This window comes from Malaclemys terrapin, chromosome 2 (genome assembly GCF_027887155.1).
Source record: "Malaclemys terrapin pileata isolate rMalTer1 chromosome 2, rMalTer1.hap1, whole genome shotgun sequence".
Classification (NCBI taxonomy): Eukaryota; Metazoa; Chordata; order Testudines; family Emydidae; genus Malaclemys; species Malaclemys terrapin.
The window spans coordinates 163,632,656-163,645,046 of record NC_071506.1 but is presented as its reverse complement, the minus strand read 5'-3'; the positions used below and the strand labels follow the sequence as shown (position 1 = coordinate 163,645,046).

General features: G+C 44.8%; 1 protein-coding gene across 4 annotated transcripts in view; it reads left to right on the top strand.

Annotated features, from left to right (window-relative positions):
* SLC12A7 (solute carrier family 12 member 7) overlaps positions 1-12,391 on the top strand; it is a 357,234-nt gene that overhangs the window by 184,533 nt on the left and 160,310 nt on the right. For all 4 annotated transcript variants that reach the window (XM_054018253.1, XM_054018254.1, XM_054018256.1 and 1 more), the window contains one exon: positions 11,927-12,073. In XM_054018253.1, the coding sequence (XP_053874228.1) occupies positions 11,927-12,073 (147 nt within the window). The remainder of the gene's footprint in view (positions 1-11,926; positions 12,074-12,391) is intronic.

Below are 12,391 nucleotides of genomic sequence, written 5' to 3'. Positions count from 1 at the left end.
GCCATCTTCCCAGTTCCCCAAGGAGGTTCAAGTTATTGTTGAGGACCTTCCCTTTGAGGGCAACCTTTATACAGTCAGAGAGGGTCTGAGCCTCCCAGGAAGCATTAGAGACTGCAACATAGCAGACATTGCACCGTGCTGTCATCTTCCTCTCAGTCTAATCTGCTGCCAAGAGATCATTTGATGGGAGCTTGGGAGTTACCCACAGTGGAATACAGATAGGCACCATTAGTGTTGGCTTGGCCATGTCAAGGAACACTTGTAAAGCCCACATAAGCTGGTCTTCCATCTCCGAATATATTGTGATAGCAAGACTTTCTCATAGACGCGGCAACATCACCAGCATTGCTGCTTGTGCACCTGCTATTCTTGCCAACAAGGAGGACAAGGAACAATATGCGTGAGTCATGTATAATGTAATCAGAATAGTAGCCACACACAACATTATCATTGTGTTATGCAATGCCAATGCCATGCTGGGACCAGATGCTAGACCAGCTTGGCCAGAAAGTGTTGGGGATTTCTTTGTGGATGTGACCGTGAACAATAATGGTGAGTGACTGCTCAAGCTTTGTGCTGAAAGTGGACTCCATATTTCTAACACCGATTTCCAATGGAAGAACATACATACATGGATTTGGTATTAGAATGACAGACAAACTGGCAAAGAGCTAGACCATGGTCTTATATCTAGTCAGTGGAGAAGCTGTGTACACTATTGTTGGGTGTTGAAGTTGGCAATACTGACCACAGGTTGCTTGTGGACATGGAAGTTGAAGGCAACTGAAATCAAGACTTCCATTAGTCATTTAGTCACAGTACCAAACCAGGCTGAAATCTGCAAACAATTTGATGTTCTAGCCCTTGCAGATGAAAATTTTGAACACAAGGAAATCAATAATTTGTGGGACTGTTTCCAGCCTTCTATTATGGACACTCTCAACAGAGTGCTAGGGAAAATGTGCTCAAGCCCCAAACATCAATGGATCCATCAACAGACCCTGGACATCATAGATGAATGACATGTGGCTCACTTAAACAGGAACAACCAAGAGTACTGATGCCTCAATGCGTTGTGTAACACAGCTTTAAAGCAGGATCAGGAGATGTTTAGGCAAATAATGCTCAATTGATGGAAGCTGTATTGACCAAAACTGACTATGATGCTGTCTATAAAGAATTGTGCACCTCAAAAGCTGGTCCACAAAACACAGCCTTTCTCATCAGCGATGGATGCAATAATATAGTCCTCACATAGGAAGAATGTACGAATAGATGGACAGAACACTTTCAGGAGCTTCTTAACCACCCCATAAAAGCTCCCCAGCTCCAGCAGGATGTGAAGAGTGGAGTAACCACCCTGTATGTAATGTAGAGGATGTCACTGTCGAAGAGGTTAGAAGCACATCCTGTAAGCTCAAGTGCTGAAGATGTTTGTTGTATAGCTACTGAGCTAATCAAGCATGGTGGAGATTCCATCTTGGAGTGGCTGACCCATGTTATCAACAAAATACGGATTAATGAGAAACTACCTGCCTACTGTGGAATTGTGGAATTATTATTTCATTTTGGAAAAGGAAAGGTGATGTTCCGATGTATTCCAATCACCATGCCATCACTTTGATTTCCATTCCAAACAAACTGTTCATATTGAGTCTTCCTGAGCATGTTAAACCCAACATAAGCAATCTATGGCCTCTACAGTAAGCCACATTTGTGCCCATCTGATCAACTGCAGAGCAGAATTTTAGCATTAGATAAATTATTGAACAGGCTTAAGAGTTTCTGCGCAGGAAGGATGAGGTGTGTGTATATAGCCTTTATTGATTTAAAATCTGCCTTTGATACTGTTAATCATAGCTCCCTTTGGCTCTACCTGGAAGCTGCTGTGCCAGGCAAGCTCCTCAACCTCTAATAGAAATGCATTGTCAAAGTAGGAGTTGTTTCTGGTTAGATACTAGGATGTTGAACTGGTTTGAATACAACTGTGGCATCCATCAAGGAAGCATGGCTACCACCTTATCTTTTCAACACTATAATTGACCAAATGATGGAAGCCACCACTAGCTGCATACAGTGGGTGGTATTGCATGATTTCTGTATAACATACCTTGAATATGTGGATGACAGGGCTGTATTCGCATCCTCATGAACTAGTCTCATCAATGCACTGAATATATTTATGGAACAAGGAAATAGGCTTGTGTGACAGTGTGTATCCCTATGTTTACCCTTTTTACAAAACTATAATGGATTTTTTACAAAATATGCCTTGTGGAGGTATGTGAAAACTCATAATGTGCTGATCATTATTGTCCTGGTAAAATGTGTGGCAACATTGTATGTAAAGTTATAAGATTCTACTGTACAATTTTACTGAGACATGCTCCATGTTTAGAAAAGCAGGCATAAACCAGTTCCTCAGAGGCAAAAGGCAAACTGGCACCTCAGTCAGGTGTCAACAAAATCAAATGGACTATCACTTGGTTAAGTGGCCATTCTTTGGTAGGAAAATGGGTGTGAATAAAAAATTTCCAGGCTGGCAAAGAAACTCCCCAGATTACCTCTCCTCCCTTTCTCTCTGCTCATGGCATTAACAACACCTGCAGAACAAGATGGTAACACTGAATTTGGAGAGGGGTCCTGACTGAAACATGTGGTGAGAGAGACTTTTGCTTTACGTTCACTTAGCTTGTTACGTTAGGTATTAGTTTGTGTTTTACCTTTTATTTCTTTGTATCCAATTCTGACTTTTATGCCTCATTACGTGTAATCACTTAAAATCTATCTTTTCATAGTTAATAAACTTGTTTTGTTATTTTATCTAAACCAGTGTGTGTTTGGATTGAAGTGTTTGGGAAAGTTCATTTGAAAGAACAGGATTTGGGTGTATCATTTTCTATTAATTAAATGACGACTTTATATGAGCTTGTATTATCCAGGAGGGTGCCGGGCAGGGCAAGATGCACATTACTGGAGGAAAGTCTGAGACTGGGAGTTTGCTGTTGTTGCCCGGCTGTATAATTCATGGGTGGCTGGCTGTTGCATTCATACTGTATAGCTGGGAGTGATTTACATGCTGGAGGCTGTGTGTGTGCAGGCCAGTGGTGTAAAAGGCACCTCAGATTGGAGAATTATGGAGACACAGCTGTCCATCAGTCCAGATTGTATTCTGGGTAATGTCATAACTTGGTCTTTAAATCAACTGGAAGAAGACCAAACTGATGAAAGCAGCTGATGAACCTCTACCCATCATAATCGATGGACAAGAAGTTTAATTCATTAATTCATTTGAGTATCTTGGTTCCATTGTCACCACGGAGGGAGGTTGCCTTCCTGACATGAAACATCAAATCAGAAAAGCTCTGAGTGTTATGCACAGTCTTGGAAGCCTCTGTGGTGTCAACTAAGATGCATATCTATCAAGCAGCAGTGACTTTTGTCCTTTTTGTATGGATCTGAAATCTGGGCCTAAAACACAGGCGCAAATGCACCAGTTGGATGCTTTCAATATGAAACAGCAGTGGTGTATTGAAGGCATATGGTGGTTTCATCATGTTACGAAGAAGGATGTCAGGCGTTGGACCAACCAGTTTCCAATGTTTTGTGACTTAGTGCTGAGTCATCTGCTCTGTATGCTAGAGTTCATACCAGCCTGCTAACTTTATGCATTCGATCCAGCAAAAGCTGGATGGAAAAGACCTTGTGGACAGCATATGTTGGAGGGATGTCATGCATTCTGATCTGGCCCACCTCAGCCTTAACACTGCAAGCTGCAATACTGGCAGGAGATTGGGTTCTCTGGAAACAGATGATCCAAAGTGTGGGCTCTACACTCTGAGTAGGAGAATGAGTGATTGACCATCACTCAAAGAAGAAAGAAAGGTTACTTAACTTAAAGTAATTGGAGTTCTTCAAGATGTGTGGGGCCTATGTGTATTCCACTACCTGTCTTCCTTTCCCCCTGCTGCAGATCCTTTCCTAGAATGATTCATGGTAAAGAAGGAACTGAAGAGGTGGTCAGTCCACACACACCCTTATTTTATGCCCTTAGTTCAGAGCATGATGAGGCACAGGCACGGACCAATGGACACTGCTAGGAAGAATTTTATGGTCTCAGGCACACAGAATCTATGCAGACCCATAGTGGAATACATACAGGGACCACATATTATGAAGAATTGTAGTTACTGTAAGATAAGTAACCTTTCTTTTACTGTGATAAACTGTCACAAGAGAAAAGAAGTAAAAGGGAAAAACCCAAGCTCTTCGAGAAGCTGGGAGTTATCAGGAAGCAGCTACACTGCATTGCCCTCATCTTGAGTTTTCTCCAACTAATAGATAGAGCTCCTCTGCCTGAGTATATTAGTATCCTTTTTGCAAAGCATTCTGGGAGTGGCAGATGCCTGGGGAATAGAGGCTCTTTTAACTTAGCATGGGGCTACAGCACCAAGGAATGGTGTGTTGGAAACCAGTGCTGGGAGGCAGCGCAAGAAAAAGAAGTATTCGTCTTTGGGATTTTGGGTATGCTGAGCACCAGAACTTGTGGGAAAATGAGACTGAATAGAACTAGGCTAATCTGCTGTTGAAATAAATACCTATATGTTTTTAGAACTTGTTTTATCTCTTTCTTTCTTCTCATCCCTTTTGAAACGGCCAATTATTCTTGCTCTCCAATGAGTACCTGTTGACATTTTGGTATTCGGAGTAGGGTACCTCTGAGGAGATAGATGAGCCAAGAGATGGAGACAAGACAGCAGCTTTAGGTGATCAAAGGCATGCTGGATCTCAGTTTAGGAGAACCTCCTCTATTCTAAGAGAAAAAGGAGGAGCAGAAGAAAGTGTGACTGGAGAAGGCAGTTCAGGAGAAAAAACTAAGAAATCAAACACTCCTGTGCCTGGGATCAGCTTGGTAGGGGATCACCTTTCGCAAAGAGACAAGGACTCCTGGCTTAAGTACTCTCTTCAAGCAGTGACCAGGGCAGGGACCAGAGCAGTCAGGAAGGTGCTAGAAGCAATTAAGTCAGGCAGACTCCATAAGACACCTGGAACCAATTAAGAACTGATTGAAGCAATCAAGGGAAACAGACTAATCAGATCACCTCAAGCCAATTTAGAACTGTTTGGGACTATTTTTAAAGGAAGCTCCTTCAGAGAGGGAGCTGGTAGGAGCTGCGAGTAAGTAGGTGTGTTGTGGGAAGACTGGAAGAAAGAAGGTGCACAGTGGAATTGGCACATGAAAGGTCAATGGAGGTTGGAGGAAGTGGAGGGGTGGGAGAGAAACTGAGAGTTAGGCTTTGTCTACATTCAGAATTTTTGCATTAGTATAACAACATTGATTTAATTAGACTAGTGTGAACAACTAATGTAGACAGGCTACACCAGTGCTAGGTCAGGTTTATACCAGTGTACTTTAATTTAGTTACCCTAGTATTAGCCACACCTTTTTATAATGCAGCCCATCTACCTTAAGTTTGTATCAGTGTAACTAAATTGATGTAGTTATACTGGTAAAAAAAATTCCTTAATGTAGACAAGACCTTAGGCTCTTTATATTGCCTTGAGGAACATTTGTTAACTGATTAGAAGCAGCATTACACGAAGGCTATGTCTACACTAGCACTTTTGTTGGTATAACTTATGTCACTCAGGGATGTGAAAAAAAACCTCTCTGTGTGACATAAGTTTCACAGACAGAAGTGTGGACAGCGCTATGTTCAATACTGGATTTACAATGGCGCCACTGGGGCCGGGCCCACGGTTGAAAGGGGCCCCGGCCTGCTCTTCTCTGCCACTCTCTCCTGTGGGGTCAGAGAAGCTTGATGCTGCTGGCTGCTGTGGCTCCGTGGCAGCCTCTGCCGGAAGCAGCCTGGCTCCTCCCCCGCCTCTTTCCCCAGCGTGCTACGTTTCCTCCCCCCACCCCCGCCGCTGATCAGCTGGATCAGCTGCTTGCCGGCAGGAGGGGGGAGGAAGAGTGAGCCTCAGCATGCTCGCAGCTCCGGGGAGGAGGAGGAGAAGAGGCAGGGGTGAAGTCTTGGGGAAGAGGCTGGAATTGGGGCATGCCCCCTGCGTGAGCACCCCCACAACCCCAGCCCACATCCCCTGCCCACCCTGACTCCTGCACCCCCTCACACACATCCAGCCCCCTGTCCTGACCCCTGCACTCCCGCCATATCTCCGCAGCCCTGACTCCTGCATTTTCCCCTCACGCCCCCCCAGCCCCTGCCCTGAAACCTGGCTGCACCTCCCTCACCCCCCCAGCCTTTTGCCCTGACTCCTGCACCCCCCCACATCCCCACCCCCATCCTGAGAACCAAACAGGAGCTACCCCACATAAGTGCTCCATACCCCAACCTCCTGCCCCAACCCTGCGCCCCCTCCCTCGCCCTAGCTCCTGACCAGACCTCACACCCGAACATTTTTTCACAATATTTGGAAAGATCATTAAGTGGTCCGTTGAGACCCTTCCTGATTTTCAAGTGGTCTGTGGAAAAATAAGTTAGACTACAAGAACAATCAAGGTACCTCACTTTACTTTCATTTATTTGCTATTACTTATAGGAGGAGGATGAAGAAAAAAAGAATGAAAAACGGGGGCAGAGGGAGATAAGAGAGAATGTTCTTTTTCTTGGCTGGGTCCCAAGGAGGAGCCCCCCAATGAAGCTGAGCACAGGGCTGGGGGGGCCCCACTAACTCTAAATCTACCACTGGCTGTCACATCACCTGGGCTGGGGATACTGTCGGGGTCAGTGTAACTACGAGGTGAACTAGGCGACCGCCTAGGGTGCCAAGATTTGGGGGTGCCAAAAAGCGGTGCCCCCCAATTTTTTTTTTTTTTTTTGCACTACGGTGGAGTCGCATCTTACACGGGAATTAGGTTCTAAAGTCACTGCGTAAGAGGAAAATCGCGTATAGTGAAAATTACCATGAAGTACAATATACACAAGAACAGGGGTCCTCAACCTACGGAATGGAACCCCAGGCCGGCAGCAGGCTCAGCGGTGGCTGGGACCCACAGCCTGCCATTAAAAAAAAACAACAATCAGCTCGCGTGCCACTTTTGGCACGCGTGCTGTAGGTTGAGGACTCTGTTCTAGTGTATACTGTAGTTTATGGTAATTTTCACCATATGCGATTTTCCTCTTACACGCTGACCTTAGAACCTAACCCCCGTGTAAGATGTGACTCCACTGTATTCATTTTTGAAAATTTATAATAAGCGATGCTCCGGGGTGGGGGCGCAAGCTGGAAGTTTCGCCTAGGGTGCAAAATATCCTTGCACCGGCCCTGGATACTGTGTCAGCTGATCCCCACAGTCTCCAACCTACCTTGGCAGTACAGCAGACATGGCCCTGCCCACTAGCTCCTCTCCACTCCCTAGCCCACCCACCACTTGCCCCCGCCCTTAAGGCTTAGCCCTCTTACTTTTAAAAGTGATTGCTTACCCCTCTCCCCCACTCAGGCTTTTCTGGCAGCCCTGTTGCCAGGTGTCCAGTTTTAGACTGGAAACAGTAAAAAACGGGACCTGACACTCCCAACACCCACCCCAGAGGGCTGGAAGAGAATCTGTCCTGCTGCTGCAGGAGGAGGGGCAGCTCAGTGCACAGAGAGACCAAGAGAATGGGCTAGAACCAGGTAGGTACCCGTTCTATGTGGGCAGGGGTGGGGGGGATCCTATTTATCCCCTCCCTAGCCCTACTGCACTTGCAGTTTACCCCTGACCCCTCCCTTGCTCCAGAGACCAACCCTAGCTCCTGCCCCACTGTGCTTTTACACCTGGCCCCTTTTACAATCATTCCCCGGGGGGCCCACAAATATGTTTGGTGCCAGGCCCACAAAAAGTTAATCCAGCCCTGGCTATGTTGGTGGGAGACACTCTCCCACCAACATAGCTAGCACCGCTCGTGGTTTAATTATGTCGATGGGAGAACTCTCTCCCACTAACATAGCGTGGCTACACGAGTGATCTTATAGCAGCACAGCTGCATTGGTACAACTGTGCCGCTGTAAGCTTGCTAGTGTAGACATAGAATCATAGAATGTCAGGGTTGGAAGGGACCTCAAGAGGTCATCTAGTCCAACCCCCTGCTCAAAGTTGGACCAATTCCCAACTAAATCATCCCAGCCAGGGCTTTGTCAAGCCGGGCCTTAAAAACCTCCAAGGAAGGAGACTCCACCACCTCCCTAGGTAACGCATTCCAGTGCTTCACCACCCTCCTAGTGAAATAGTGTTTCCTAATATCCAACCTGGACCTCCCCCACTGCAACTTGAGACCATTGCTCCTTGTTCTGTCATCTGCCACCACTGAGAACAGCCGAACTCCATCCTCTTTGGAACCCCCCTTCAGGTAGTTGACGGCTGCTATCAAATCTCCCCTCATTCTTCTCTTCTGGAGACTAAACAATCCCAATTCCCTCAGCCTCTCCTCGTAAGTCGTGCTCCAGACCCCTAATCATTTTTGTTGCCCTCCGCTGGACTCTTTCCAATTTTTCCACATCCTTCTTGTAGTGTGGGGCCCAAAACTGGACGCAGTATTCCAGATGAGGCCTCACCAATGTCGAATAAAGGGGAATGATGACGTTCCTTGATCTACTGGCAATGCCCCTACTTATACAGCCCAAAATGCCGTTAGCCTTCTTGGCAACAAGAGCACACTGTTGACTCATATCCAGCTTTTCGTCCACTGTGACCTGTAGGTCCTTTTCTGCAGAACTGCTACCTAGCCATTCGGTCCCTAGTCTGTAGCAGTGCATGGGATTCTTCCGTCCTAAGTGCAGGACTCTGCATTTGTCCTTGTTGAACCTCATCAGGTTTTTTTTGGCCCAATCCTCTAATTTGTCTAGGTCCCTCTGTATCCGATCCCTACCGTCTAGTGTATCTACCACGCCTCCTAGTTTAGTGTCATCTGCAAACTTGCTGAGAGTGCAGTCCACACCATCCTCCAGATCATCAATAAAGATATTAAACAAAACCAGCCCCAGGACCGACCCTTGGGGCACTCCGCTTGAAACCGGCTGCCGACTAGACACGGAGCCATTGATCACTACCCATTGAGCCCAACGATCTATCCAGCTTTCTATCCACCTTACAGTCCATTCATCCAGCCCATACTTCTTTAACTTGGCAGCAAGAATACTGTGGGAGACCGTATCAAAAGCTTTGCTAAAGTCAAGGAATAACACATCCACTGCTTTCCCCTCATCCACAGAGCCAGTTATCTCATCATAGAAGGCAATTAGGTTAGTCAGGCACGACTTCCCCTTGGTGAATCCATGACTTGGTGAGGACCTGCTTCATGATTTTTCCAGGGACTGAGGTGAGGCTGACTGGCCTGCAGTTCCCTGGATCCTCCTTCTTCCCTTTTTTAAAGATGGGCACTACATTAGCCTTTTTCCAGTCATCTGGAACCTACCCCGATCGCCATGAGTTTTCAAAAATAATGGCTAATAGCTCTGCAATCTCATCCGCCAACTCCTTTAGCACCCTCGGATGCAGCGCATCTAGCCCCATGGACTTGTGCACGTCCAGTTTTTCTAAATAGTCCCGAACCACTTCTTTCTCCACAGAGGGCTGGTCACCTTCTCCCTATATTGTGCTGCCCAGTGCAGCAGTCTGGGAGCTGACCTTGTTCGTGAAGACAGAGGCAAAAAAAATCATTGAGTACATTAGCTTTTTCCACATCCTCGGTCACTAGGTTGCCTCCCTCATTCAGTAAGGGGCCCACACTTTCCTTGACTTTCTTCTTGTTGCTAACATACCTGAAGAAACCCTTCTTGTTACTCTTAACATCTCTTGCTAGCTGCAACTCCAAGTGTGATTTCGCCTTCCTGATTTCACTCCTGCATGCCTGAGCAATATTTTTATACTCCTCCCTGGTCATTTGTCCAATCTTCCACTTCTTGTAAGCTTCTTTTTTGTGTTTAAGATCAGCAAGGATTTCACTGTTTAGCCAGGCCCATTGCCTGCCATATTTACTATTCTTTCTACACATTGGGATGGTTTGTTCCTGCAACCGCAATAAGGATTCTTTAAAATACAGCCAGCTCTCCTGGACCCCTTTGCCCTTCATGTTATTCTCCCAGGGGATCCTGCCCATCTGTTCCCTAAGGGAGTCAAAGTCTGCTTTTCTGAAGTCCAGGGTCCGTATTCTGCTGGTTTCCTTTCTTCCTTGTGTCAGGATCCTGAACTCGACCATCTCATGGTCACTGCCTCCAAGGTTCCCATCCACTTTTGCTTCCCCTACTAATTCTTCCCTGTTTGTGAGCAGCAGGTCAAGAAAAGCTCTGCCCCTAGTTGGTTCCTCCAACACTTGCACCAGGAAATTGTCCCCTACACTTTCCAAAAACTTCCTGGATTGTCTGTGCACCACTGTATTGCTCTCCCAGCAGATATCAGGGTGATTAAAGTCTCCATGAGAACCAGGGCCTGCGCTCTAGCAACATGGCGAAAGAGAGGTCCATTTATGTATTCTAAGCTGAGGCGAGTGGCAGCAATGCAAGCCATGTCTATACAAGGTTGGAGGTTACATAAAAGAGGAATAAAACAAGGTCTTCATACATATGTTGAGAAACCAACTACACAATGTATTTCTTGCTAACTCTGGAATTTTTAAAAAATCCCATGCACTAAAAAAGTGCATGGGATTACTTTAAAAATGTATTACTTTAAAAATCATATGATTTATGATTTTTTTAACTTTTTGGGTTGTGAACGTGGAGTCTCTAATTATATGTTTTCCTCCTTCCTTCTTTATTGTAGCACATGATCTCTCTTCTCTCTTGTTCTCAGTTGTCTTGGCTCTCTTGCTACACTCTGTTCAATTGTGTGTGTTGGGATCAAAGTGAAACTAATTAGAATTTTAAGATTTTGACAGAGACTCATTATATTTCCTCTGATTTTATTTGATAGATGTTATTTAAAAAGATAATATATCTGTGTTTAAAGTAGAAATAAAGGCTCACTGACGTGTTCATATCAAGTTAAATTATTTCTCTATTCCATGTTTGGCAATCTAATCTACCAGACCAAACACAAGAATAGCTAGCATAATTGAGAAGTCAGATTGGGCTGGTATGCAGTGATATGAAGTTCCAGCACTTTACAGTGGTGTCATTATTTTCTATGGAATTTAAGCTTTCATTTAATTAAAAAACCCCACCAAAATAAAAAATAACAAGTATCCAGTTGTTTTAGCCCTTATAGAAGTGAAGAAAACTTCCCAAGTATAAAACACTGGAGTGTTCTCTCATTGTGCTTACAGAACAAAGGTATAGTCAACAAGTCTGAATGACTGGAGTTACACATTAACAATGGTCTTATTTTTTTAAGAATAGAAGATTTAAGCCTCAGTTGGTTGTGTTAGGTGCTCAGTACTTTTGGGTTAACTGCTTCACAGCTGAGCACTTCTACAGAAATGTAGACAAAGATTGGGATTGAAGGTGGGGCCTGAATAGAGAACTGTCATTTATATTTATAACATCTGGCTTGATTTTGATCCCTGAGCATCACAAATGAAATAAAGAAAATATTAACAAATGTGCCATATTGGATCAGATCTGTGGTCCAGCATCCTGTGTCAAATAGAGGCCAACACCAGATGCTTCAGAGGAAGGTGGGAGAAACCTCATGGCAGGCAGAGGTAGGATGATCTGTCTTGATCTGTCTCGCCTTAAGGTCTCCTACTAATTCTTAACAGAGACTGTCTTAGTGCACAAAAGGTATTCTATTTTTTTTAAAAGTTCGGTATTAGCTATTATCTATAAAACTAGAAATCCTGAGATCTTCACTCCGTTTTTGCTCACTCCTTACTAAAAAAAGACTTTTTGTTACAAGTCATTGTGAGTTTGCTGGATGAGCTGTTAAGATACCCGGCCTTTTGTTTGGGAAGAAATATTCTAGGTGGAATTTATATTTTGTTTGTTTCAGGCTCCACGAATGGGTACTTTTATTGGTGTGTACCTTCCCTGCTTGCAAAACATTTTAGGAGTCATTCTTTTCCTACGTTTGACGTGGATCGTTGGAACATCTGGAGTTCTTGAATCTTTCATCATTGTGTTCATGTGCTGTGCTTGTGTAAGTTAATATTTATTTTCTTATACATTTACCACTGGCTAAATCCTATTCTATGCTACTGCCAGACCCATTCTGCCCCCTCCCTCCGCACAAGCAACAGGCAGAACCTTCTTATAAAGTTCAAAGAGCAGTACAGGTGGGAGTTAAGCTGAGCTAAAATACTAGCTTGCCTTCTATGTCTTTTAGCATGTTCATTTATGTATAGTCTTTAAGTAGTGCGTATGTTGAAATTCAGTTGGAAATACTACCTGGCAGTAGGGGTGCATGCAGTGGGCACCCTACACAGTGATGCAGCAAATTGAACCCTCCCGCACTATT